This window comes from Scyliorhinus canicula, chromosome 13, assembly GCF_902713615.1.
Source record: "Scyliorhinus canicula chromosome 13, sScyCan1.1, whole genome shotgun sequence".
NCBI classification, from domain to species: domain Eukaryota; kingdom Metazoa; phylum Chordata; class Chondrichthyes; order Carcharhiniformes; family Scyliorhinidae; genus Scyliorhinus; species Scyliorhinus canicula.
In genome coordinates this window covers 104,257,902-104,285,088 of record NC_052158.1, presented here as the reverse complement: position 1 = coordinate 104,285,088, position 27,187 = coordinate 104,257,902, and the positions used below count along the sequence as shown (strand labels likewise).

Genomic DNA, 27,187 nt, shown 5'->3' with positions numbered 1-27,187 from the left:
AATAGATGTGGCAAATGGATTTTGGTCGGTACCGCTGGCACCTGAGGTTAGGTCATAGTTCGCCTTTACTGTCCAACCACAACTGTATGCCTGGCTAAGACTACCACAGGGTTTTCACAACAGCTCTACAGTATTTCACATGGCCTTGCAAAGCCATTTGAGAGAGTTACCTACCATGCATTCCACGATTATCCACTATGTGGGTGACATCCTGTTGGCATTCAACACGGATGAATAATACAAACAAGATCTACGTACCATGTTGGACCACCTCCACCTGAGAGGACAGAAAGCCAGCATTGCCAAAGCACAAATTGCCCAACAAGAGGTTGTGTACCTGCGACAAAAGATTTGGTAAGGAAAAAGAGAACTCACCCAGAATAGAACCACAGCCATTTGGGCAGCCAAACAGCTATCCAAGAACTCAGATCCTTTTGGGGTTTGTGTAACTTTAACCAAAATTGGATTGACCCCTCCACACAGCTGGCGCAACAATTGAATAACCTTTTGAAGGGGAAGCAAAAATCCCAAGAAGCCATTACTTTCACGGAAGAAGAGCTAGAGGCCTTCACAAATCTGAAAAAGGCCTCGTGTTCGGCACCGGCTCTGGGAATCCCTGACAATGGGAAGTCACTTACCTTGTTTGTCCATGAGAAAGAAGGTTACAAGATAGCAATACTGGCAAAAGACATGGGGTTAACAGAGACCCATTGGGTACTATTCGGGAAAACTGGACGTAGTGGCCCTCGGTTGGGAAGTTGCCCGAGATCCATGGAAGCCATGCGTCAGGCTGTTATGGCTACCGCAGGTCTAGTCCTCGACCAGATGTTAACAGTCAAGAGCCCCCAAGCCATACACATTCTGTTGTCTACGAACAGCATATCACAGGTGACTGCAGTCAGATGAACAGCGATCCTAGGAGCCCCCAATCTCCACATTATCCAGGCTAGCCCGGTGAACCCATCATCTATGCTCCTGCTCCCAAGGAGCAAGGGGGGGGCATGACTGTGCGCAGATCTAGAACGAAATGGAGGAATCAAGCTTGGCAGCAGAAGAACCATTGTACAACCCAGACCTGATCCTATTTACAGATGGCTCCTCCTTTGTTGACAATGACATAGATGGGAACATTGATGCCAACAGAATGTCATCCACAAACTGGATAATCGTGGCAAGATGGGCAGTCACAAGCCTGCATGAGATTGCGGCAAAAGGTTGTCTGCTCTCATGGACGTCGGACAACAGGGTAACAAGCCCTGGCAGAGGCATGCCGGGTAGCAAAAGGACAGACAGCTAACATCTATACAGATTCAAGGTACAGCTTTGGAGTTGCTCACGACTTTAGCCAGCTATGGCAGAGAAGAGGATTTCTTACCACCGCAGCTACACCTATCCGAAATGGGAAGGAGGTTGGACTTACTAGAGGCCTTAACTCCCCCGCGAAGTGTCCATTTTGAAGTGTAATGCCCATACGAAAGAAAATACACAGAAGCACAAGGAAATGCCCTAGCCGACAAGGCAGCCAAAGAGGCCGCCTCACAATGTGCTCCTCCAGAGGAACTAACACAAACATGCACACTGAGAGCAATCAGTCTAATTCAAGACTTACAGACAATACAAGGCGACTGTACTCGAAAGGAAAAGTCAACATTGATTGTAGCAGGAATGAAGCTAGATGACGAAGGCATCTGGAGACAAAGAGATACCGACAATCCAGTCGCGCCACAAGCATTGATGCCTTATTTAGGCCAACTGATCCATTCATGGGGACACCTGGCTCCGCAACAAATGACAGCAGGGTTCCAGAAAAGCTGGTATAACTGAGGATTCAAGAAACACGTCCAGTTGGTAGCAGACCACTACCAGAAGAAATGCCAGAACAATCCCGGTCTTATCACGGTTATACCCCAACCTAGGTCCCCTGCTCTTGCTGGGCCATTCCAGCATTTGCAGGTCAACTATATATCCCTTACTCCATCTCAAGGATACTCCGACGTTCTCGTGGTGGTTGACAACTTCTCAAGATGGGCGGAAGCCATTCCAACTAAAAGGGCCACAGCTAATCACACGGCCAAGGTCCTGTGTAAGGATATCCTTCTCCGATGGGGAGTCCCAACGAGCATTGACTCTGACCAAGGAACGCACTTCACAGGTGCAGTCTGCAAATAAATCTGTCGACTACTAAACATCACCTGGGACTTACATTGTCCTTATTGCCCACAACCTTCAGGATAAGTGGAAAGGATGAACACTCTGAAACAGCGACTTGCCAAACACTATCAGAAAGGAATGCCTCGGGCGGCATGTGGCGCAGTGGATAGCACTGGGACTGCGGCGCTGAGGACCCAGGTTCGAATCCCAGCCCTGGGTCACTGTCCGTGTGGAGTTTGCACATTTTCCCCATGTCTGCGTGGGTTTCGCCCCCACAACCCAAAGATGTGCAGGTTAGGTGGATTGGCCACGCTAAATTGCCCCTTAATTGGAAAAAATATATAATTGGGTACACTAAATTTTTAAAAAAAGAAAGGAATGCCTTGGCCCCAGGCATTACCAATAGTCCTCTGCAGTATTAGGACAACTCCGAATAGAACTAGGTGTCTGAATCTGTTTGAAATCATAAAAGAGAGACCCATGTCTCCACCAAGAACAATTGATTTGCGAAAAGCCGATTGTCACTTGATGAGCGATGCCTTATTAGAATATTGTCAGAATCTAACAAATGCTTCCCAACAGGGATCAACAGCCTGGGGAGACCCACCAAAGGAGTACTCGCCATCGCCCCCGGAGTTTGGAGTTTGCGTGAAGAAAGTACAAAAAGAAACCCGAGATGATAGGCAAAGACCCTATCAAGTGCTACTGACCACGCAAGCAGCTGAAAGTCCAGGGGAAGAAAGCTTGGATTCACGCATCTCACGTTAAATGAGCACACCATGATTAAAAAGACAATTTTTACTCCTATCTTTTGAAAGGACAATTCTTACAATTTTGTTTTGCCAATATCTTTATTGTATCTGTTGTTTGTATTTTCAGTTTTTGCATTCCAGATTTTCCTTTGACCAACTATGCCGAGTTTTAACAGATTCCCAAGGAGCAAATGTTCCTTTACATATGCCAAAGATGCCAAACTCTCCAGCTTTGGGTATGCATTTACATTCCCACTTACTCCAAAGGAAGCATTCCCTTGAGACCCATCCCATTTAACGTGTCTGAAATGGTCAAATAGATATCTTCCTGAATATCTCCCGTTCACAGTCCCCCCATAAGGGGGCAACCTCGTGTGTAGGGAATAGCTATCTGATCAATGTAGCAGATAACATCGGGAAATGGCACAGCAGGTTATCTTTTGACCTCTTTCTCGGGTGGTGCCAGCCTAGTTACAATCGGAGCCATGGGGCCCCATATATCGAATTTCCCACCGCCTCGAGACAGATAGGATCCATATTCCAAACTAGCAAGCGGATGGGGGGCTAAGAGCTAGGTCACAGCAGTTGCAATCACTATTTTGACGTGAGCAAGTGTGTGGAATGTTTTATAGCTAATAGGCAAACTGTTACGAAGGGACGGTTTAAAGATGCTTCCCTTTTGACAGGTCTTCGCTTCATGACCGGCGGAAGCAACTTCTCAGAGCGCTGGTATCCTGAAGCGGTGGCCCACTTCGCCTCGTATATTGGTACTTATTTAATTTGTGGCCACAGGGCCTATCCCTGGGTTCCACACTCCTGGACAGAATCTTGCTACTTGGGCTATATTGTCTCCTTTATTTGCCATTCTTCCTCTCTCAACGAACCTCGGATGAAGCGGCTATTATGGAGGTGGGAAGATTCTTCTCCATCCTGATCCCTTTTTATGGGACCGCTCAGCTGGCAAGAGAGTCTATTAACGTGGCAACTGTCCTGGAAAAGATGTGTAATGACACCGCTGAAGCCCTGGATAAAATCAATGCAGAAATGGTTGCAATTCATACAGTGACCCTGCAGAACCGGATGGCTCTGGACTAAGATCTTGCTGAAAAGGGTGAAACTTGCACCATCATCGGGTCAGAGTGCTGCACCTATATTCCAGACAACTCTGAGGAAATTACTAATTTGGTGGAGCACATCCAAATGGAGATTTAAAAACTTAAACAACCGCCAGCCAACACCTTGTGGAGCTGGGCATCTGGAGGGCTGGGCTTAATGGAAACTGCTTTCATTCAGGGTTTGATCTTATGTTTCATTCTCATTGTGTTTTTACACTTATTAAGTGTTGCTTTGAACAGCTAACCGAAGCACCTGCTACGGTTATGCTTCTCAAGACTATCCACCATCCCCTTTTGCCTAATAAGCGTGCTTCCTATATTTAAAGGCTTGTGCCACTTTAATGGCTTGCCCATTCCAGTGTTGAACAATGTTCCGAAACAAAGGGACCATCAAAGGCATCTGTGAATGTGTTCCTCTGCGCTATTTCCTGCTTTCTAGCTCTTATTAATTAATTAATTATTTTAGATTTTTTTAGAAGAATCAAAGGAGGGACTGAAAGGAAATATTTAAATTTTAAAAATATTGTGTCTGTGGGAAAGTATACTGTGGAAACACATCAGTTTTACAGACCCAGATTGCAGGTGTGACAATGTAACTATGTGAGTACAGCCAGATAGTTAGATACCAACGTGAGTGATGTTAAAGACCACTATTCAGAAGTCATAATCCACAATTTGTAAACCAATAGCATGCAAAGAGGGGGGTGGTATCAAACCACACACATATAAAGTTACTGCCGCACGTGTTGCCCGTTCCTCTTCGCCTTTCTGTTCTCTTTCCACTGTTTTCTTCTTTATACCTTGCTGGGCTTTTGTTTCTTTTGTATTGTAGCTTTTGAAGTGTAATAACTAAATTTTTGCAATAAAACTCAATCTCGCACTACCACCGGACCCTCATCTCTTATTTGAAAAATAAGAGATCCTACACTAAGCAAAGGCATTCACATGAGAGGCACCAAGGGAATGCACAAGGATGTTTTGTTGAATTTTTTACGGATTGTTGGATGTTATTGTTGTATGAGGTTCGTATGGAATGCTTTTATTTCAGGCTTGCAGTCAAGAGGGCGCCATGATGGTCTAACATAGGGATGATAAAGATGATATCCAATGGGGATCTCGTGTTGTATTAATGGAACCAGAGTCAAATTTTGCAGCCTCCTTAAAACACCCAGCATTTCCACAACCTTAAACAGAAACCAATAAAAATAATCAGCAACGAGTAGGTAGGTTGTTGACAATCCATTTAAGTAGTGCTGGTAGAGGGACCTTTGTGCTGTTAAATGTGCTCTCAGCTGTACGTGTTTAAGAGTGGATGTTAACCAGACTGGCAACATGTCAGCACGCATCAAGCCAGCTTGAGACACTGACTGAAACCGTGATCTATCTTTTCTGCCTACTTCCAGCACACACACACAATACCTGAACATTGCCTTCACCAAGATAGTGGCCGGCACAAGCTCCCCTGGAAGTGAGCAGAAGTGCCGCAGAAACCATTTGATGCCAAAGTCGCAGTTTTAGCACCAAAATTACCAGCTGATGTAAGGACCGGGAATACAAAGAGAGTTAAATATTGGCAACTTCAGCTGGAAGTGTGTCAAAAATATTACTGCAAGAATATGTGCACTTGGTAGCTTCTTTGTTCATGATAAATGCATGAAACTAACTATACCAAGTAAAGCTCAGGTCATTCATGAATTATCAAAATTAATCATTCAAATTTATCCTGTCTTTGTCTCTCAAATGTTTTAATGTGTCTTACCTGAGTATAATTAGACTGCAGCACTGTATTAAACTTCTGCAACTGCACATTTTGAGAATTGGATTCTGACACACACTGCAACTCTTCCTGTAATTGCACCACTCTGGCCTATAAACAAAATCAACAGAGGAGGCAATGACGAAGACCTGTTCACATAATATTGAAAATTATACATTATTCACAGAAATACTATGTGAAATAACGATACAGAATTTTTAAAACAATTCTTCTTTCACAGGATGCTCGTGTTGCTCGTTCTGGGTGAGTGTGCTTAACACTCGATTTGTTACTTAGCTCTGGAGTCGCCAGGTATCGTTAAGATACCGCCACAAGTTTCAAGATCAAGTTCAAAGCAATAAAACCATACACCAATTAGTAAGTTCAAACAAATGAGTTTATTATAATACAATTATAATACTACCCATGCACACGCCAAGATGATTAAACTATTCCTACCACTAAATAAACCAATACTTATCTTAAAGGGAACTGCCGGATCAGGGGACAAGGCCTCTTACTCTGCACTGGTCCGCAGACTTCAGATTGGTACGGGTTAAAAAGGGGTCAGGAGTGTCTATATCTGGTAGCGATCGTTGTGAGACACTTATTTGCTGGCGGCTGCTGTCCCAAACCTCTCCTCTCTGTCAAGGTCTTCTTCGGTAAAAGGCTGGTCGAGAGGGCTGGTCAAGAAGAACGAACTAAGTTTGGGACCTGTCTTTTATAGGTCCTAGGGCTTCGTGCCCTTTTGGGCGGACCCTCTACCTGCTGGGAATCGATTGGGTCACTTCCCAATCGATTTGTTTGAATCCCCCCAATACTGAGGCTGTCCCTCGGTTACTGAGTGGGCCTTCAGGTGCTTTGTTTTCGAACCCCGCTGGTGCCGGGGTGTCTGGTTTCCCATATACTGTTGCAATCACTTCCCTAATTGTGTCCATTGTCCCTGGGATCGTTCCATTACTATGTTAACTATCCCGGAGATTGCCTCATCAGTATGAAGAATGTTCGTTTCGGTGCTGTCTGCTCTCTTAGCAGACAGAATACACATTGGCTTGGTGCAGCCTGCTTGTGCTGCAAACTTTGTCCATTTTAACCTGCAAGCTTTGCGTTCCTCCATTTTGTATTGAGGGAATGGCCAACTTCGGTGGCTACATGCTGGAAGGCCAGCGCATTTGTTACCCATCTCCCTAACAGCACTGAGTGTACTGAAGCAACACATATTCCACCAGTTCATGAAGGCAGCATGGTAGCACACGTGGCTAGCATTGTGTCTTCACAGCACCAGGGTCCCAGGTTCAATTCCCTGCTGGGTCACTGTCTGTGCGGAGTCTGCATGTTCTCCCTTGTCTGCGTGGGTTTCCTCCGGGTGCTCCGGTTTCCTCCCGCAGTCCAAAGATTTGCAGGTTAGGTGGATTGGCCATGCTAAATTGCCCTTAGTGTCCAAAAAGATTAGGAAGGGTTATTGGGTTATGGGGATAGGGTGGAAGTGTGGGCTTAAGGGGGTTGGTGTATACTCGATGGGCCGAATGGCCTCCTGCTACACTGAATGTTCTATGTTCTATCATCGTCTCGACGGCAATTAGGGATGGGCAATAAATATCAGTGATGGAAACATCCAGTGAATGAATACATTTTTTTTTAAAGCCCACGATGACACAAATGTTCCCAATGTGCCCTGTCATCTTCAATGGTCTATGTACATCCATGTCCCTGACCCTGTATATACGTTTTAAAACTGTGCCATTTTGTCCATATTGCCTTCCTACTCTTTTGCCACATTTTTCTGTATTAAATTCCATCTGCTACTTGTCTGCCAATCTTCAATGTTTGCCACACGTTCAAATTTGGTATCATTAAGAAAATTTTGAAAGTTTTCTCTGCCTCCCAATAACCATGTAATTTATATGCATCAATATGAGCAGTGGTCCCAGCACGACTCTTAGGGAACCCCACTGACTACCATCATCCTGTCCGAAAAATAACCCTTTACCACAACTCATGGTTTTCTGTCCTGAAGTCTATTTCTTTTATCCAAGCTGTCCCTCCTATTCCACAAGTCTCAATTATATTAACCAGCTTTTTAAGTAATACTTCTTTAAATGTTTTCTTAATATCAATCACCTGCATTTGTTTCACCTTTCTCAGTTACTTCATTAAAAAAATTAATGAGATTAATTAAGCACAATCAACCTTTTACAAATCTGTGATAGTTCTTCTTAACTAACTCAAACCTCTCCAAGTGCATGTTATTTATTCCCCCAATTATTGTTTCTTAAAACTTACTCACCACTGATATTAAACTTCTTAGCCTGTAGGTACTTGAAATAATGTTGTCACATTTGATACACTCCAATTTGTGGCACCTGCCCAGTATCCAGGAAAGATTGGAAGATTATAACAAAACCATCCGCTATCTCCACCCACACTTCATTGAGCAATCTAGGAGTCAAGCCATACAGATCAGATGACTTACTCACTCGAAGCTTAGAGAGGATGTACTGGAAAGGCTGACTATCAATTTTCACCCCACTCATTACCTCTACCATCTCCAGATCTTACCAATATTTTGTGAGCACTCTCTTCCTTAGTAAACATTGATACACCCGAAAGCATTTTAATCCTCTTTGTCCCTAATAGGTCCCATCCGCCATCTCGCTACATGCTTACTATTTACATACCAATGGAAAACTTTTGGGTTTCCTTTTAATGTTGTTTGCCATTCTATTCTCATATTCTCTCCTTGCCTTATTTTCCTCTTCACGTCCTCTCTCAATTTATTGTATTTGGCCTTGTTCCCATTTGAAGAATTCACCTGACATGCACCATACCCCTCTCTTTTTTATTTTATCTTTTTTTCATCATGAAAGGTGTCATGGGAGTGTACCTTTAAGAAATGGGTGTTTATCAAATAGCTGCAGTTATGTCATTGTGTGGTTGGAGCTGGGTTGTGTCTCTGGCTTTCACTTTTGTTTTGAGCTGGAAGCTGTTTGTGGCTTTGTGATTTGCTGTAGTTTTAGGCAGTTGAAAGCTGAATTGAGACAAGGAAAGTTCATTATGTCTCTCTCTCTGTATGTTAAAAGGTGTCCAGATCACTTGATAATTTAAAAGTGATAACTGTCTTGCACAAAGAATTTACACCTACTGCTGTGTTAAAAAGTGTTTGGCTTATGAATGTTGTTAGGAAAGTTATTAAGAGTACTGTATCTGTGGGGGGGGGGGGGGGGGGGTAGTTGTGTTGGTAGTTGATTAAATGTTTACTGTGAGTTTGTAAAATGTTAACTGAATTCATAGAATATACATTGTTTTGTTTAAAAATACTTAATAACACCTGGAAAGTAGGCCCTTGTGCTCCTCACAACCAAAATCTATTAAAAGTTGTAGGTTAGGTAAACCCCATGATAAACTTTGGAGTTTTCTAAACCCTGGCCAATAACAAATTGAGGGCTTGTCTGGGATAAAAGTCTATCTTTCGTGATTGGGTTGGCTTAGTGAACTTAAAGACAGTGAGCGGTGAGCATATCTGTGTTTGCTTTTCAGGTGTGGTATTCCAGGTTAAGTAGGGAGTGTGTTGTGGACAATGGTTCTTTCCGAGGCTCAGAGGTTTTTGGGTGTGGAGAAGGTCATACACAATACCTTATGAACAGAGACTAAAAACAGGCTTGTAGATTTGGCAAAAACATCGCAGTTAACATTACCTGACAGAATACAAAAAGGAGAGGTACTTAAGGCAGTAGCTGAGCATTTAAAATTGCCAGAGACACAGTCAGACTCATTGGAAATGGCAAAAATTCAGTTACAGATCAAGCAACTTGAACATGAAAAAGAATAAAAGCAGCTTGATTACAAAATGAGAGAAAAAGAGAGAGAAAAGGAGAAACAGATCAGGGAAAAAGAAAAGGAGAGAGAAGAAAGAAAAAAAGAATGAATAGCCCGAGTAGAGTGAAAGGAAAGAGAAAGGGAGGTACAGATCAGGGAAAAAGAAAAAGGGAGAGGAAATTAAAAAAGAGAGAGAGTTTGAACTTCAGAAAATGGCCATGAAACATGATGTCAGTTCAAATTGGCGGCTGTAAAGAAAAACGTACAGTCTGAGGAGAGTGATGAGTATAATGAGCATGAGTGTCATAGTCGAAGGTTTGGTGGGGATCTATTTCAGGGCTGGATTAGCACACAGGACTAAACAGCTGGCTTGTAATGCAGAACCAGGCAACAGCGCGGGTTCAGTTTTCGTATCGACCTCCCCGAACAGGCGCCGGAATGTGGCAACTAGGGACGTTTCACAGTAACTTCATTGAACCCTACTTGTGACAATAAGTGATTATTAGTTAAATATGTCCAAGCATTGCCATGGTATGATGAGAAGGAGGTAAAGCCTTTTTCATTTCATTTGAGAAGGTAGCTTAACAAATGAAATGGCCACAGGACATGTGGGTATTTCTGATTCACAAAGTTGGTAGGTAGAGCTGGTGAACTGTTTGCATCACTATCAGAGGAGGTATCTGGGACGTATGAGGAGGTGAAAAAAATCCATCTTAGGTGCATATGAACTAGTGCCTGAACTACAGCCAAAGGTTTAGAAATTTAAGGAAAGAACCTGGTCAAACATACATGGAGTTTGAAAGGCTCAAACAGAGTAATTTTGATAGGCGGATAAGGGCTTTGAAAATAGACCAAACGTATGGATCTCTCAGAGAAATTATACTTTTGGAGGAGTTTAAAAATTCAATTCCTGATGTAGTGAGAACTCATGTGGAAGAGCAGAGGGTTAAAACTGCGAGGTTAGCAGAAGAAATGGCAGATGATTATGAATTAGTTCATAAAATAAAAGCTTGGTTTCCAACATCAGTTTCAGCCTGTGAGGGATAGAAACTGGGGAAAAGAGAAATAATTAAGTGGTAACGGTAAAGGGGATCTGATGGGAGATAATAAGGAGAATGCACCTCAGATTAAAAAGGAAATCCAGGAGGGTGGAAGAGAAATGAAAAGTTTCAAATGTTTTCACTGTAATAAACTCGGTCATGTAAAGTCACAGTGTTGGTGGTTGAAGAAAAGCACTGGGAAGGCTGATGTGGTAAAACAGCATAAGCCAGTGCGATTTGTTAAAGTGGTAAAGGAAAGCCCAAGTGAAGCAAAGGAGGTGCAAAAGATTGTACAGCCTGATCAAGAGGTGATTGATAAGAAGGTGCCAGATCTCTTTAAAGAATTTACTTGTGTAGGTAAAGTTTACTCATGTGTACCAGGAGTAGGTTAAGAAGTCACAATTTTAAGAGATATGGGAGCTAGTCAATCTTTGATTGGATTGGATTTGTTTCTTGTCATGTCTACCAAGGTATAGTGAAAAGTATTTTTCTGCGAGCAGCTCAGCAGATCATTAAGTACATGAAAAAAAAGGAATGAAAGAAAATACATAATAGGGCAACACAAGGTATACAATGTTACTACATAAGCACCGGCATCGGATGAAGCATACAAGGGTGTAGTGTTAATGAGGTCAGTCCATAAGAGGGTCGTTTAGGAGTCTGGTAACAGCGGGGATTAAGCTGTTTTTGTGTCTGTTCGTGCCTGTTCTCAGACTTCTGTATCTCCTGCCCGATGGAAGAAGTTGGAAGAGTGAGTAAGCCGGGTGGGAGGGGTCTTTGATTATGCCGCCTGCTTTCCCCAGGCAGAGGGGGAATAGTAAGAGATGAGGAGTTGTGTAGTTTGGGAGGAATATTGCCAGAAAAGGTGGTAATATGTGGAATTCAGCGTGAGAAGAGCAGTGTTCCATTATGTAAGGTAAGGTTGGAAAGTCCAGTGAAGAGTGGTGAAGTGTTAGTAGGAGTAATAGAGAAACTCTATCATAGAACATAGAACATAGAACGATACAGTGCAGTACAGGCCCTTCGGCCCTCGATGTTGCACCGACATGGAAAAAATCTAAAGGCCATCTAACCTACACTATGCCCTTATCATCCATATGCTTATCCAATAAATTTTTAAATGCCCTCAATGTTGGCATGTTCACTACTGTTGCAGGTAGGGCATTCCACGTCCTCACCACTCTTTGCGTAAAAAACCCACCTCTGACCTCTGTCCTATATCTATTACCCCTCAATTTAAGGCTATGTCCCCTCGTGCTAGCCACCTCCATCCGCGGGAGAAGGCTCTCGCTGTCCACCCTATCTAACCCTCTGATCATTTTGTATGGAATACTGATTACAGGAATACTGATTTACAGAATTATCTTGGGTAATGATATAGCTGGATCGCAGGTGGGAGTGATGCCTACTGTGGTTGATGGGCCAGTGGAAAATCAGACAACTGAAGTGTTGAAGAACGAATATACTGGGATTTTTCCAAATTGTGTAGTAACAAGGTTGCAAAGTCACAGGTTAAGACAAGAGGAAAAATCAAAGAGTAAGATAAAGTTGAAGTTCAATTTGATCAGATGGTTGGAAAAGAACAAGAACAGGTGGAGGATGAGGCGGATATTTTTAGTTCAGGAAAATTGGTGGAGTTACAACAGAAAGATATAGAAATAAAACGGATGTATCAGAAAGCATACACGGAAGAGGAATCTGAGTGTATACTAGAATATTATTCCCGTAAAAGTGATATCATGATGAGAAAATGGAGAGCGTTACATATGCAGGCAAATGAAAAGTGTGCAGAAGTTCATCAAGTGGTATTGCCGGTAGGGTGTAGAAAGGAGGTGTTGCATGTAGCACATGAGGTACCAGTGGGAGGTCATTTCGGAGTAAGGAAAACTCGAGCTAAAATACAAAAACATTTTTATTGGCCTGGGCTACATAAAGATGTAGTTCAATTTTGTCGATCACGTCACACATGTCAACTGATGGGGAAACCTCAAGCAGTGATAAAACCAGCGCCCTTAATACTCATCCAGCATTTGAGGAACCTTTTACAAGGATCTTAATTGATTGCGCAGGACCGCTTCCTAAAACGAAAAGTGGAAATCAATATCTTTTGACTATAATGGATGTGTCTACTAGGTTTCCAGAGGCCTGTACGCAATATTACAACTAAAAAGATTGTGGAGGAGTTACTTAAATTCTTTTCGAGACATGGACTACCCACAGAAATACAATCGGATCAAAGATCAAATTTTATTTCATGGTTATTCAAAGAAGTTATGGATAGCTTAGGAATAAAACAACTTAAATCAACTGCGTACCATCCAGAATCGCAGTGAATGTTAGAAAGGTGGCATCAGACATTAAAGACAATGTTGTGGGCTTATTGTCAAGATTATCCAGAGGATTGGCATAAAGGAATTCGATCGTACTGTTTGCAATTAGGGATGTGCCCAAATAGTCAACCAGATTCAGTCCTTTTGAAGTAATTTTTGGTCATGAGGTAAGAGGACCACTTAAATTGATTAAGGAAAAATTGATGAGTGAGCAGTCGGACGTCCGTACATCCGTGGCGTCCATGGAGGAGTAGGTCGCACATTTGATAGCTCCCGCCTGTGACGGACATTTGGAACATTTTATCCCATTTTCCCCCGGATTTTATTGGATGAATCGGCGGAGATTCATGGAGAATTGGACCAGAAGTGGCCATGTGAGAAGTAGAAGTTTTACAAGAAAGACGCGAGCAGAGCTGGCAACGCAGGAAGACATGGCGGAGAAGCAGGGCCGCGGGGATATGGCACAGTGGTGAATGGAGCAGCTGGTAAAGTTTTATGAAGAATCCTTCACCAAGCTTAAGAAGGACATGCTGGACCCGATCAAGGCGTTGCTTGATCAGGTGGTGCAGAATCAAGAAATCCATGGACGTGCGATCCAGGAGGTGAAGAAAAAGGTGTCCGAGCACAAGGAATACATAACTGTAATGGGCACCAAGGTGGAGATGATGAATGACCGCCAGAAAAGAATGCAGGAGAAGCTGGAGGACCTGGAGAATAGGTCCAGGATGCAGAACCTGAGACTCGTCGGCCTCCCGGAAGGCAGTGAGGGATCGGATACGAGGGCCTTTGTGACGAACATGTTGGAGAAGTTGATGGGGGCTGAGGCATTCTCTCGGCACTTGGAAGTGGATAGAGCACATAGAGCACTCGTGAAGAAGCCCCGAGTGAACGAGTTGCCGAGGACGATGGTAGTATGTATGCACCGGTTCCTGGTCACGGAACACATTCTGCTGTGGGCCAAGAAAGAGCGGAGCAGCAGGTGGGAGAGTTGTGAGCTGCGCATTTATCAAGACCTGGGCGCGGAGTTGGCCAAGAGGCAAGCCACGTTTAATCAGGCAAAATTAGCCCTCTTTAAGGGGGTAAAGTCCGCGATGCTGTACCCAGCGCATCTGTGGGTCATATATGAGGACCGGGAATTCTACTTTGAAACACCGGACGATGCATTGACTTTCGTCATGGAAAAAAGACTGGATTTGAGCTAAAGATGCTGGAGCTTTGGGGAGAGTATTGCAATGGCGATTTGTTGATAATCACTTTTGTGCTGGTTTGAATAAGTAGTGTTATAAGAACATAAGAACTCTGAGCAGGAGTAGGCCATCTTGCCCCTCGAGCTTGCTCCGCCATTTAATGAGATCATGGCTGATTTTTTGTGTACTCAGCTCCTCTTTCTGGCCCGAACACCATAACCCTTAATCCCTTTATTCTTCAAAAAACTATCTATCTTTATCTTAAAAACATTTAATGAAGGAGCCTCAACTGCTTCACTGGACAAGGAATTCCATAGATTCACAACCCTTTGGGTGAAGAAGTTCCTCCTACTTTCCCTTGTTTTGAGGCTATGCCCCCTAGTTCTGTTTTCACTCACCAGTGGAAACAAACTGCCCGCATCTACCCTATCTATTCCCTTCAAAATTGTATATGTTTCTATAAGATCCCCCCGCATCCTTCTAAATTCCGAGTACAGTCCCAGACTACTCAACCGCTGCTCGTAATCCAACCCCCTCAACTCTGGGATTAACCGAGTGAATCTCCTCTGCACACACTCAAGCGCCAGTATGTCCTTTCTCAGGTAAGGAGACCAAAACTGAACACAATACTCCAGGTGTGGCCTCACTAACACCTTATACAATTGCAGCATAACCTCCCTAGTCTTAAACTCCATCCCTCTAGCAATGAAGGACAAAACCCCATTTGCCGCCTTAATCACCTGTTGCACCTGTAAACCAACTTTTTGCGACTCATGCACTTTTTGCGACCCAGGTCTCTCTGCACAGCAGCTTGTTTTAATATTTTATCATTTAAATAATAATCTCTTTTGCTGTTATTCCAACCAAAATGGATAACCTCACATTTGTCACATTGTATTCCATCTGCCAGACCTAAGCCCATTCACTTAACCTATCCAAATCCCTCTGCAGACGTCTGGGGCGAAATTCTCCGCGGACCTATGTGACGCCCATTTCCGGCGGGGAAAAGCGGTGCGGATGACTCCGGCGTCCGGGGTTCTTTTAAGCCGGTAATCTCCGTTCCCGAAAGGGCCAGCAGCGGACTGACGCGATACGCGTCAGTTTCACCAGCTGCGGAAGTGGCGAGTCCCGGCGTTTGTGTGGTGGGGAGAGAGAGACCCGGCGTTGTTTGGGGGGGGGGGGGGGGGGGGGGGGGAAGGAGGAAGAGAGACCCGGCGTTGTTTGGGGGGGGGGGGGGGGGGGGGAGGAAGTGAGACCCGGCGTTGTTGTTGGGGGGGGGGGGGAGGAAGAGAGACCCGGTGTTGTTTGGGGGGGGGGTGGGGGAGGAAGAGATACCCGGCGTTGTTTGGGGGGTGGGAGGAAGAGATACCCGGCGTTGGGGGGGGGGGAGAGGGGGAGAGGGAGGGAGGGAGGGGGGCGGTTGCGGCGTTGAGTTGAGAGGAGAGGGGAGAAGGGGGTTACCTGCGTTGAGAGGAGAGGGGGGGGACGGGGTTACGGCGTTGAGTTGAGAGGAGAGGGGAGAAGGGGGTTACCTGCGTTGAGAGGAGAGGGGGGGAGGGGGTTACGGCGTTGAGTTGAGAGGAGAGGGGAGAAGGGGGTTACCTGCGTTGAGAGGAGAGGGGGGGGAGGGGGTTACGGCGTTGAGTTGAGAGGAGAGGGGAGAAGGGGGTTACCTGCGTTGAGAGGAGAGGGGGGGGGGAGGGGGTTACGCCGTTGAGTTGAGAGGAGGGGGGGAGGGGGTTACCTGCGTTGAGAGGAGAGGGGGGGGAGGGGGTTACGGCGTTGAGTTGAGAGGAGGGGGGGGGAGGGGTTACGGCGTTGAGTTGAGAGGAGGGGGGAGGGGGTTACGGCGTTGAGTTGAGAGGAGGGGGGGGGTTGCGGCGTTGAGTTGAGAGGAGGGAGGGAGGGGGTTGCGGCGTTGAGTTGAGAGGAGGGGGGGTTACCTGCGTTGAGAGGAGAGGGGAGAAGGGGGTTACCTGCGTTGAGAGGAGAGAGGGGGGGAGGGGGTTACGGCGTTGAGTTGAGAGGAGAGGGGAGAAGGGGGTTACCTGCGTTGAGAGGAGAGGAGGGGGGGGAGGGGGTTACGGCATTGAGTTGAGAGGAGGGGGGGAGGGGGTTGCGGCGTTGAGTTGAGAGGAGGGAGGGAGGGGGTTGCGGCGTTGAGTTGAGAGGAGAGGAGAGGGGGGGTTACCTGCGTTGAGAGGAGAGGGGGGGGTACCGGCGTTGCGAGAGGGGGGGGCGGCGTTGAGGGTGGGGGGTTGCGGCGTTGAGGGTGGGGGGTTGCGGCGTTGCGAGAGATGGGGGGCGGCGTTGGAGGGGGGTAGGGTTGGTGGGGAGGGGGGTAGGGTTGGTGGGGAGGGGGGTAGGGGTGGTGAGGGGGGTAGGGGCGGTGAGGGGGGTAGGGGCGTTGGAGGGAGGTAGGGGTGGTGAGGGGGGTGGTTGGGGTAGGGGGCAGCGGCGTGCAGAGGGGGGGGCGATGGTGCGTTGGCCCCGGGCATCCATCGCCCCCCCCTCTCTGCACGCCGCTGGGGGGGAGGAGGGAGGACGGAAGAGGGGGAGGAGGAAAGAAGGAAGGGGGGAGGAGGGAGGAAGGAAGGGAGGAAGGAAGGGGGGGGGGAGGAAGGAAGGGGGGGAGGAAGGAAGGGGGGGGGAGGAGGAAGGAAGGGGGGGAAGAGGAAGGAAGGAGGGGAGGAGGAAGGAAGGAGGGGAGGAGGAAGAAGGAAGGAGGGGAGGAGGAACGAAGGGGGGGAGGAGGAAGGAAGGAGGGGAGGAGGAAGGAAAGGGGGGGAGGAGGAGAGAGGGGGGGGTGTGTGGGTACCGGCCTTCAGAGGGAGGTGGGGTGTGTGGGTACCGGCCTTCAGAGGGAGGGGGGGTGTGTGGGTACCGGCCTTCAGAGGGAGGGGGGGGTGTGTGGGTACCGGCCTTCAGAGGGAGGGGGATGTGGGTACCGGCCTTCAGAGGGGGGGGGGGGGGGGGGGGTACCGGCCTTCAGAGGGAGGGGGGGGTACCGGCCTTCAGAGGGAGGGGGAGGGGGAGGGGGGTGTGGGTACCGGCGTTGTGAGGGGGGGGTGTGTACCGGCGTTGAGAGGAGAGGGGGGGGGGACCCTACGTTGAGGGGGGGTACCCGGCGTTGAGAGGGTGGGGGGTTGCGGCGTTGAGGGTGGGGGGTTGCAAGGGGGGGTTGCGGCGTTGAGAGGGTGGGGGTTGCGGCGTTGAGGGTGGGGGGTTGCGGCGATGAGGGGGGGGTTGCGGCGTTGAGGGTGGGGGGTTGCGGCGTTGCAAGAGATGGGGGGCGGCGTTGGAGGGGGGTAGGGGTGGTGGGGACGGGGGTAGGGGTGGTGAGGGGGGTAGGGGCGTTAGAGGGAGGTAGGGGTGGTGAGGGGGGTGGTTGGGGGCAGCGGCATGCAGAGGGGGGGCGACGGTGCGTTGGCCCCAGGCATCCGTCGCCCCCCCCTCTCTGCACGCCACCCCTACCCCCTCCAACGCCCCTACCCCCCCACCGCCCCTACCCCCCTCCCCACCACCCCTACCCCCCTCCCCACCACCCCAACCCCCCCTCCAACGCCGCAACCCCCCCTCCAACGCCGCAACCCCCCCCTCCAACGCCGCAAACCCCCCCCAACCCCCCCCCACGCCGCAACCCCCCCTCCAACGCCGCAACCCTCCCTCCAACGCCGCAACCCCCCCCCGCACTCGCAACCCCCCCTCCGCACTCGCAACCCCCCCCGCACTCGCAACCCCGCACTCGCAACCCCCCCCCCCCCCGCACTCGCAACCCCGCACTCGCAACCCCCCCACTCGCCCTCGGACACTGAACGGCGTCAACCATCATCAATGGTTGACGCCGTTTTAAAGCTACTCTGTTTTTTCGCCGACGTGACCCGTGGCCGGAGATTTGGTGAAAGAAAAATATAATGAAATCCCGCCGGCGCCAGCTGTTTTCAGAGGCTGCCGGCGGGATTTGCACAACGCCAGTTTTTGGCCGGTCGGAGAATAAAAAAACCCGGCGGGAGCGGGATTAACGCCGCTGCTGGCCGATTCTCCGACCCTGCGTGGGGTCGGAGAATTCGCCCCTGGTATCCTCTGCACTTTTAGCTTTACCACTCATCTTAGTGTCATCTGCAAACTTGGACACATTGCACTTGGTCCCCAACTCCAAATCATCTATGTAAATTGTTATGTGCAATATGGGGCTGTTTCTGGGTCTAAAATTAACTTTGTTTTACTGGGAGCTGGATGGAGGGGGTGTGTTTCTGTGGTTGTTTTCCCACTGTTTTTTCAACTGTTTGTTCACTGGGGAATGTGATGCTTTGAATATGTATTTCCAAGCGGGGCGGGGAGATAACAATGGGGAAACAGTCAGTTTGGTGCCATGGCGTGAGCTATCAGGTCAGCTAGGTCAGCTGGTTCACGGAAGCACACTGGGGGGGGGGATGACCTTGAGCTTGATATGGGGGGTTGGGTTTCTGGTCCAGTTACCAGATGGTGAGGGAGGGCGGGTGTAGCTGCTTTGCCTACAGGGGAGGAACTGTTACTAGGGGACAAATGGGAGGTCGAGGATGGAGGATGCCCTACGGCAGGCTCGAGACGGCCGGAGACGCGAGCTGGAGGCTGGCCTAAAAAGGGTGATGGCTAGTCGGCAGGAGGGGGCCGTCGAGTCCCCCCACCAGGCTGATTACATGGAACGTTAGAGGGCCGAATGGGCCGGTCGAGAGGGCTCTCGTGTTCGCGCATCTGAGGGGGCTGGAGGCAGACGTGGCAATGTTACAAGAGACACACCTAAAGGTTACAGACCAAACTAGATTGAGGAATGGGTGGGTTGGCCAAGTATTCCACTCAGGGCTGGACTCAAAGACCAGGGGGGGTAGCAATTCTGATTCATAAATGGGTGACATTTGAGGCAGGAGAATCGTGTCAGACACAGGGGCAGGTACACAATGGTGAGTGGGAAGCTGGCAGGGGTGTGGGTGGTACTCGTGAACGTATATGCTCCGAACTGGGACGATGTGGAATTTATGAGGCGGGTGTTAGGTAACATCCCAGACTTAGTCACATAACTTGATCATGGAGGGAGATTTTAACAGTCATTGATTCAGAATTGGACCGGTCAAAATCTAGGACAGGGAGAGTGCCAGCCGTGGCAAAGGAATTGAAGGTGTTTATGGAAAAGATGGGGGGAGTAGACCCATGGAGGTTAGGATGGCCAAGAGCGAAGGAGTTTTCTTTTTTCTCCCAAGTCCACAAGGTATACTCTCGCATCAACTTTTTTGTTCTGAGCAGGGCTCTACTACCGGGGGTGTCGGATATTGAGTACTCAGCAATCGGATCATGCCCCACATTGGGTGGATCTACGGGTTAGTTTGGAGAAAGGACAACGCCCGCTATGGAGGCTGGATATAGGGTTGTTAGCAGACGAAGCGGTCTGTGGAGGGGTGAACAAGTCCATCCAGAACTATCTAGAAACAAATGATATGGGGGAAGTCCCTGCAGCAACATTCTGGGAAGCTTTGAAGGCAGTGGTCAGAGGCAAATTAATCTCGATACAGGCCCACGGTGGAATGAGCTGAGAGTGATAGGCTAATTGGGGAGATACTCCAGTTGCACAGGAGATACTCGGAAGCCCCGGGTAGCGGGGTTACTGAAGGAGCGGTGGAAGTTACAGGTGGAATTTGGGCTGTTGACTACAGGGAAGGTGGTGGAACAGCCGAGGAATGCAAGGAGGGCGATCTATGAGTCTGGAGAAAAGGCAAGCAGAATTTTAGAGCACCAGTTCAGAAAAAGGGAGGTGGCCAGGGAGATAGGGAGAGTAGAGGTGGGATCACGGTCCTGGACCGGGGTGGGGGGTGAATGAGGTGTTTAATAACTTTTACAGAGTCGGAACACCTGGCTGGGATGGAGGGGGTGAGGCAGTTCTTGGGTCAGTTGGGGTTCCAGAGGGTGGATGAGGATCTGGTGGAAGGGCTGGGAGCCCCAACTGAAATTGAAGAAATAATGGAGGGGTTGGAGGGCATGCAATCTGGCACGGTCCCGGGGCTGGACGGCTACCCGGTGGAATTTTATAATTTGTTTTCGAAGATATTGAGCCCACTGCTGGTGAGGGCATTTAATAAAGCAAGAGAGAAGGGAGTCCACCCCGCAACAATGTTACAGGCCTCGATTTCATTGATCTTGAAACAGGAGAAGGATCCGGAGCAATGCGGGTCATACAGGCCAATTTCTCTACTGAATGTCGACGCCAAACTGCTGGTTAAGATATTGGCCACAAGGATAGAGGATCGTGTCCCGGGGGTGACAGGGGAAGGCCAGACGGGGTTTGTAAAGGGCAGGCAACTCACGGCCAATGTTCGAAGGCTCCTAAATGTTATTATGATGCCCTTAAGAAGGAGGGGAGATGGAGGTGGTGGTCACGATGGATGCGGAGAAGGCTTTTGATCTGGTGGAGTGGAATTACCCGTGGGAGGTGCTGGGAAGGTTTGGGTTTGGCGAGGGCTTCATTGACTAGGTGCGATTGCTCTATCAGGCACCAGTTGCTAGTGTGCGTATGAACCGGTTGAGGTTGGGTTGTTTTAAACTACACCGAGGGACGAGGCAAGAGTGTCCCCTGTCCCTGCTACTGTTTGCTCTGGCCATAGAGCCATTGGCCATGGCATTAAGAGCCTCTAGGTACTGGAAAGGGCTGGTTTGGAGGGCGGGGAGTGGAGCACCGGGTTTCGCTCTACGCAGATGGCCTGCTCTTGTATATCTCGGACCCGCTGGAGGGGATGGGGGAAGTTATGCGGATCCTAGGGGAATTTGATAATTTTTCGGGGTATAAATTGAAAAGCGAGATGTTTGTGATCCAGGTAAGAGGACAGGAGAAGAGACTGGGAGAGCTGCCATTTAGAATGGTAGGAAGGAGCTATCGATATTTGGGAATCCAGGTGGCTCGGGAATGGGAGGCACTGCACAAGTTAAACCTATCCCGGCTTGTAGAACAAATGAAAGAGGACTTTAAGAGATGGAACATGCTCCCACTATCACTGGCGCAGAGGGTACAGACCGTGAAAATGACGGCCCTCCCCAGATTTCTGTTTGTCTTTCAGTGCCTCCCCATCTTCATCCCGAAGACCTTTCTTTAACGGGTGAATAAGGTTATTTTGGGCTTTGTGTGGGCGGGTAAAACTCCAAAAGGGAATAAAGTGTTGCGGGAGCGCTGTCGGCGGGGCGCGGGGGGGGGGGGGGGGGGGGGAAGGTTGGCGCTGCTGAACTTCTACAATTATTACTGGGCAGCAAATATAGCATGATAGGAAGTGGATAGTGGGGGAGGGGTCGGTATGGGAGTGAATGGAGGCGGCGTCATGTAAAGACACAAGTATGGGAGCACTGATAACGGCACCTCTCAAGTTCTCGCAGGCCCAATACTCCACAAGTCCAGTGTTGGTGGCGGCTCTGAGAATCTGGGGGCAGTGGAAGAGATACAAGAGAGTGGAGGGAGCATCGGTTTGGACCCGATTTATAATAACCATCAGTTTGTACCGGGTAGGCTGGATGATTCCGGAGATGGCAAAGGGCGGGAATTAGGAGGATGAGGGATCTATTTATGGAAGGGAGCTTCCCCAGCTTGAAAGCCTGGGAGGATAAATTTGAATTGCCAGCTGGAAATGGGTTTAGGTATCTGCAGGTACGAGACTTTTTGAAAAGGCAAGTTCAGGCCTCCCTGCTGCTGCTGCCACGGGGCATACAGGACAGAGTAGTCTCCAGGACATGGGTGGAAGACGGGAATAAATCAGACATCTCCCAAGAACTTATGGAATCGGAGGAAATTTCGGTTGAGGAGCTAAAGACGAGCTGAGGGGAGAGATAGTGGCGGGTGTGTGGGCGGATGCCCTAAGCAGGATTAACACATCCTCATCATGTGCCAGGCTTAGCCTGCTAAAATTCAAGGTAGTCCACCACGGTGGCACACGTGACGGTGACCCGGATGAGCAAGTTTTTCGGGGTAGAGGACAGGTGTGCGAGGTGTGTGGGAAGTCCGGCAAATCATGTCCACATGTTTTGGGCATGGCCGGAGCTCAGAGGGTTTTGGCAGGGTTTCGCTGAGGCGATGTCTACAGTATTCAAAACACGGGTGGTGCCGAGTCCGGAGGTGGCGATCTTTGGAATGTCGGAAGAGCCGGGAGTTCAGGGGGCGAAAGAGGCTGACGTCTTGGCCTTTGCCTCCCTGGTGGCCCGGAGACGAATCTTATTAATGTGGAGGGACACAAAGCCCCCAAGTCTAGAGACCTGGGTTAGTGACATGGCTGGGTTTCTTAGTCTCGAGAAAATAAAGTTTGCCTTAAGAGGGTCAATGCTAGAGTTCACCCGGTCGTGGCAATCGTTCATCGACTTTCTCGGGGAAAATTAAAATGTCAGCAGAAGCAGAATTCCAAAAGGGGTGGGGAGGCCCAGTCTGTTGTTTTATTGTTGGGTGGTGTGAAGATTGTGATGGGGAGGAAATGTTTATTATGCCATGTTTATGTCACTGTTATTATTATTATAAAAATTGCAAATACCCTAACAAAAATATATTTTTTTAAAGTAGGTGAGGGAAGGGAGTGGCCAGAGGGCGAAGGAAAATGCCTGGACAGGCAAATCCCTTTGAGCACTGGCTACGGCCCCACTCCCATTTCCCCCAGCCAGATACTCATGGATCCACTGGTAGTGGCCACGCTGAGAACGTGGAACCAACTGCGACACCATTTTGATCTGACTGCGATGTCCAACATGGCTCCAATCTGCAAGAACCATAAATTCACCCCGAGACTATGGATGCCTCCTTTAAAAGGTGGAGACAGGACAAAGGGCTACTAATGGTAGGGGACCTATATGTGGATGGCAGATTAGTGACCCTGGGGGAATTTGCAGACAAGCTCCAAAAGGAAACAAGCTTTCATACAAGCAAGTTAGAAACTTTCTCCGAAAGGAGGCGGCGATGTTCCCCCAGTTACCAGGATACTCCCCAATGGACAGACTCCTGACTGCAGGCAAACTGGGGTACGGTAACTACGCTGACATGTATAGATGGCTACTAGAGGAGGTACATCACCTCTTTACGAGACACGGGAGAAGTGGGAGGAAGAGTTAGGCATAGAGAGAGGCCTCTGGATCGAAGCACCAAATAGGGTAAACTCCATCTCCTCATGCGCAGGGCTGAGCCTAATGCAGCTAAAGGTGGTGCACAGGGTGCACTTAACTAGAACACGAATGAGCAGGTTCTTGCCAGAAGTGGAGGACACATGTGAACGGTCCCAGGGAAGTCCGGCAAACCACACCCACATGTTCTGGTCCTGTCCCAGACTTTCAGCTACTGGACAGACTTTTTTGAGTCTATGCCCAAGGTGTGGGGGTGAGGGTGGAACTGTGCCCGCTGGTGGCAGTATTAAGGGAATTGGAGCAGCCAGAGCTCTTTATGGGGAGAGGGTCAGACGCCCTAATCCTTGCCTCCCTTATTGCCCACCGAAGCCTCATTCGGGGATCAGGGGAAAGCTTTCACAACATGTGGAGGCTATTCACCAGCCCGTTCCAAGATATGGAAACAAAACGGACAATGGAAGAAAGAGAGGAAGGGTGTTGGGGAAAAATGGGGGTGGGGGGGTATGCCAAGAGAAACACAGGGCAAGTAGGAAAGGGGAACCAGAAGAGATAAAAGACGAGGGCACATAGGGAGGCGACCACAGCGGCAAGAACAAAACACGCCCGGCCGACCACTGGTACGGATGCAGCAAAGAGTGCAACTATACGGTCGTGCCGGCTGACCTCCGGGGCTCTGTTCCCTCTGAGGGAGACATAACTGACCGTCTTCCCCACATGATTTATTTTCCTGGTTACTTTTTCTTTCCTCATTGTGCACATACTAAGTTTGTAGACCCCGTTTGCGTTTTTTTCCTCTTTTCAGTTTGGCTGTATATCTATATTAGTGCTACTGTGTATTATAGACAACATATGTTCTTGTAAATAATTACAAAACCAATAAAAATATATATTTTAAAACTTGGATAATACCTGTAGCCTTCCCTTGTCATATGCCAATTTGCTTTTACTCTCTGTTATTTCAACAAGGATGTGCTCTACCTGCTCCTGTGCATGCTGCGGAAGAAAAGGACAGTTTTTAACAAGTGACTGGTGTAATTTTAAATGTTCAGAAAATAATTTATTAACCCCTTCCCTATTTTCATACATGACAGCATAATTAGATACACAAATGGTATATATTAGGCTTAATATTTTGGAAGAAGTCTTAGAACACCAGGTTAAAGTCCAACAGGTTTGTTTCAAACACTAGCTTTCGGAGCACTGCTCCTTCCTTCACTCGAGGAAGGAGCAGTACTCTGAAAGCTAGTGTTTGAAACAAACCTGTTGGACTTTAACCTGGTGTTGTAAGACTTCTTACTATGCTCACCCCAGTTCAACTCCGGCATCTCCACATCATAAATATTTTGTGTTATTGTCACAGACATAAAGGAACATAAAATGTCTATGCTTCTCTCTCCATGTAACTGTCCCTCGTTTCCGACTTTCTAGTTCTTGGAAATCATTTAAACCTAACCAATCTGTTGAGAAACTGACAGTTGAGGATCACCCACACATTTTACACCTCATCTAATTTTACTTTCCATTTCAAAGAAAGTAAAATCGGGTGGGGTACAAAATAGGTGGCAGTTCTGATCCAGTCAGTTTTCCACCTGACAATTAGCCCTCTTCTCTTTCTCTGCCGTTCGTCTGTCTATTTCCCTTTTTAACTGTTGTTCTTCATACAGTTCAGGGAGACTTTGTCATCACCTTTGCATCTGTTTGTCTTAAGAGTTTTTTCATTCTTCACGCTCAGCTCATTCTGTAAACCTGTCCACCCCATTGTTTCATCTATTCTGTCACTGTTTTTCTTTCTGTCCGTCTCTATAGCACAATTTCATCTTTTCTCTTGCACTTCTACATCCTTCTCCTGTCCGATCCTTTATTCTTTTAACTCTTTCTAAAGTTTGTATGAAGTTCAGTCTTATGTTTAAGTTCCAAATATAAAGAATCTGACTGTGTTTGGACAGGAATGGAAACATGGTTGGGGTAGTGTTGGATCTAGGAGAATGGAAAAATTAAGCAGCTAGGACTCAATGTATGGCTACATTTACAGAGGTGAAGAAATTCAGACCGGGGTGATCAGAAAGGTTTAGTATTTGAGCACACTCAGAAGGGATAAGAGCACCTCCGAGCCCCTCGACGGGGGCGCGGTGATGGAACGGTTCCTTAATGGACTGGACATGCCAATTGTGGGGGAGGACAGGCGGGGGAACTGGAAGCATCAACAGGTCTGGGAGAAATCATGGACAGCATCAGCTCCATGCAGGCGGGGAAGGCACCGGGACCTGATGGGTTTCCAATGGACTTGTATAAAAAATTTGCACCGGCCCTGGCCCCACACCGAAGAGATATGTTTGCAGACTCGCTAGCGAGGGGCACACTGCCTCCTACGCTAACACAGGCCACAATATCGCTGATACCCAAAAAAGACAAAGACTGACGGAATGCGGATCGTACTGACCCATTTTGCTGCTTAATGTAGACGCCAAGATACTCGCGAAAGTCCTGGCCAAGAGACTGGAGAGCTGCGTGCCAGAGGTGGTCGCAGAGGACCAGACAGGCTTTCTCAAGGGTAGTCAGCAAACTGCGAGGCCTTCCCAGTGAACCCAAACGGGGGAGGGCTGGAGAGACTCCCATTCAAACTAGCCCAAAACAAATTCTGCTACCTGGGGATCCAAATAGCCCATGACTGGGCACGGGTCCACAAGTGGAACCTGACCAGTCGGGCAGAAGAAGTTAAAAACGACCTACTGAGGTGGGATGCGCTCCTCCGCTCTCCCTGGCAGGGAGGCTGCGGACAGTCAAAATGACCGTACTGCCAAGATTCCTCTTCCTGTTTAGATCCATACCGATCTATCCCCAAGGCCTTCTTCCACAGCATAGATAAAATGATCATGGTGTTTGTGTGGGGTGGGGTAAGAATCCAAGAATCTCCAAATCAACACTGCAAAGGAGGAAAGTTATGGACGGTCTGGCACTGCCGAATCGACAATACTACCACTGGGCAGCTACAGCAGAGAGAGTGAGGGGATGGATACATGAACCCACCATGGAATGGGTGATGACGGAGGAATCTTCCTGCAAGGGAACGACTCACCGGGTCCTCGCCACGGCAGTGCTCCCATCTCCCCCTGACAAAATAAACATCCTGCCAGGTGGTGGTAGCCACACTAAGGACATGGAACCAGATGAGGCAACATTTCAGGCTAACAGATGTCCCCCACCTGCGGAAACCACAAATTCCCATCAGCCATGCTCGACACCACCTTTAAAAAATGGAGAGAAGATGGGGGGACGCTAACACTTGGGGACCTTTACATGGGGACAGACTAGCGACACTGAGCGAACTGACGGAAGACCTGGAACTACAGACAGGACAGGAACCCAAGCACTTTCAAATCCGCAAGGAGGTGGTAGGATACCCCAGGGCCCCGAGAGACAGACTATTGGAGGAACTTACGGGCAGTAAAGGGGGGAATTGCAGGAACATCTGCGGACAGTTACTAGACAGGGCAAGACTACCACTGGACAAAGCCAGACGAAAATGGGAGGCGGAAGTGGGTTGGGACAGCCTTCTTCGAGGCAATGTCCAAGGTTGTGGGGGTGAGGATGGAGCCGTGCCCGAGAGTGGCAGTCTTCAGGGTTTCGGAACAGCCAGAACTACACATGGGGTAGCGGGCCGATGCCCTTGCTTTTGCATCCCTGATCACATGCCAGAGAATCCTGGAGAGCTGGTGATCAGCAGCACCACCCACAGCTACAGACTGGCTGGCAGACCTGGTGGATTTTCTCTATCTGAAGAAGATCAAATACATCATCCGAAGATTGGAAGAGGGCTTCCACAAAGTATGGGGGCAATTCTTGGCCTGTTCCAAAACCTGTTCGAGGTCAACAGCGACTAGGGAAAGAGGGAGAGACAGAGGAGAGCAGACAAGAACACACACTACAAG

General features: G+C 48.3%; 1 protein-coding gene across 13 annotated transcripts in view; it reads right to left on the bottom strand.

Annotated features, from left to right (window-relative positions):
- The window catches only part of LOC119976006 (coiled-coil domain-containing protein 150-like), a 154,911-nt gene that overhangs the window by 70,008 nt on the left and 57,716 nt on the right, over window positions 1-27,187 (bottom strand). For all 13 annotated transcript variants that reach the window (XR_005462849.1, XR_005462843.1, XR_005462845.1 and 10 more), the window contains 2 exons: window positions 24,168-24,251; window positions 5,778-5,885 (listed from right to left, as the gene is read on the bottom strand). Coding sequence is in view for 3 of the 13 variants with exons in the window: in XM_038816036.1 (XP_038671964.1) it covers window positions 5,778-5,885; window positions 24,168-24,251 (192 nt within the window). In the remaining 10 variants the exon portion in view is untranslated. The remainder of the gene's footprint in view (window positions 1-5,777; window positions 5,886-24,167; window positions 24,252-27,187) is intronic.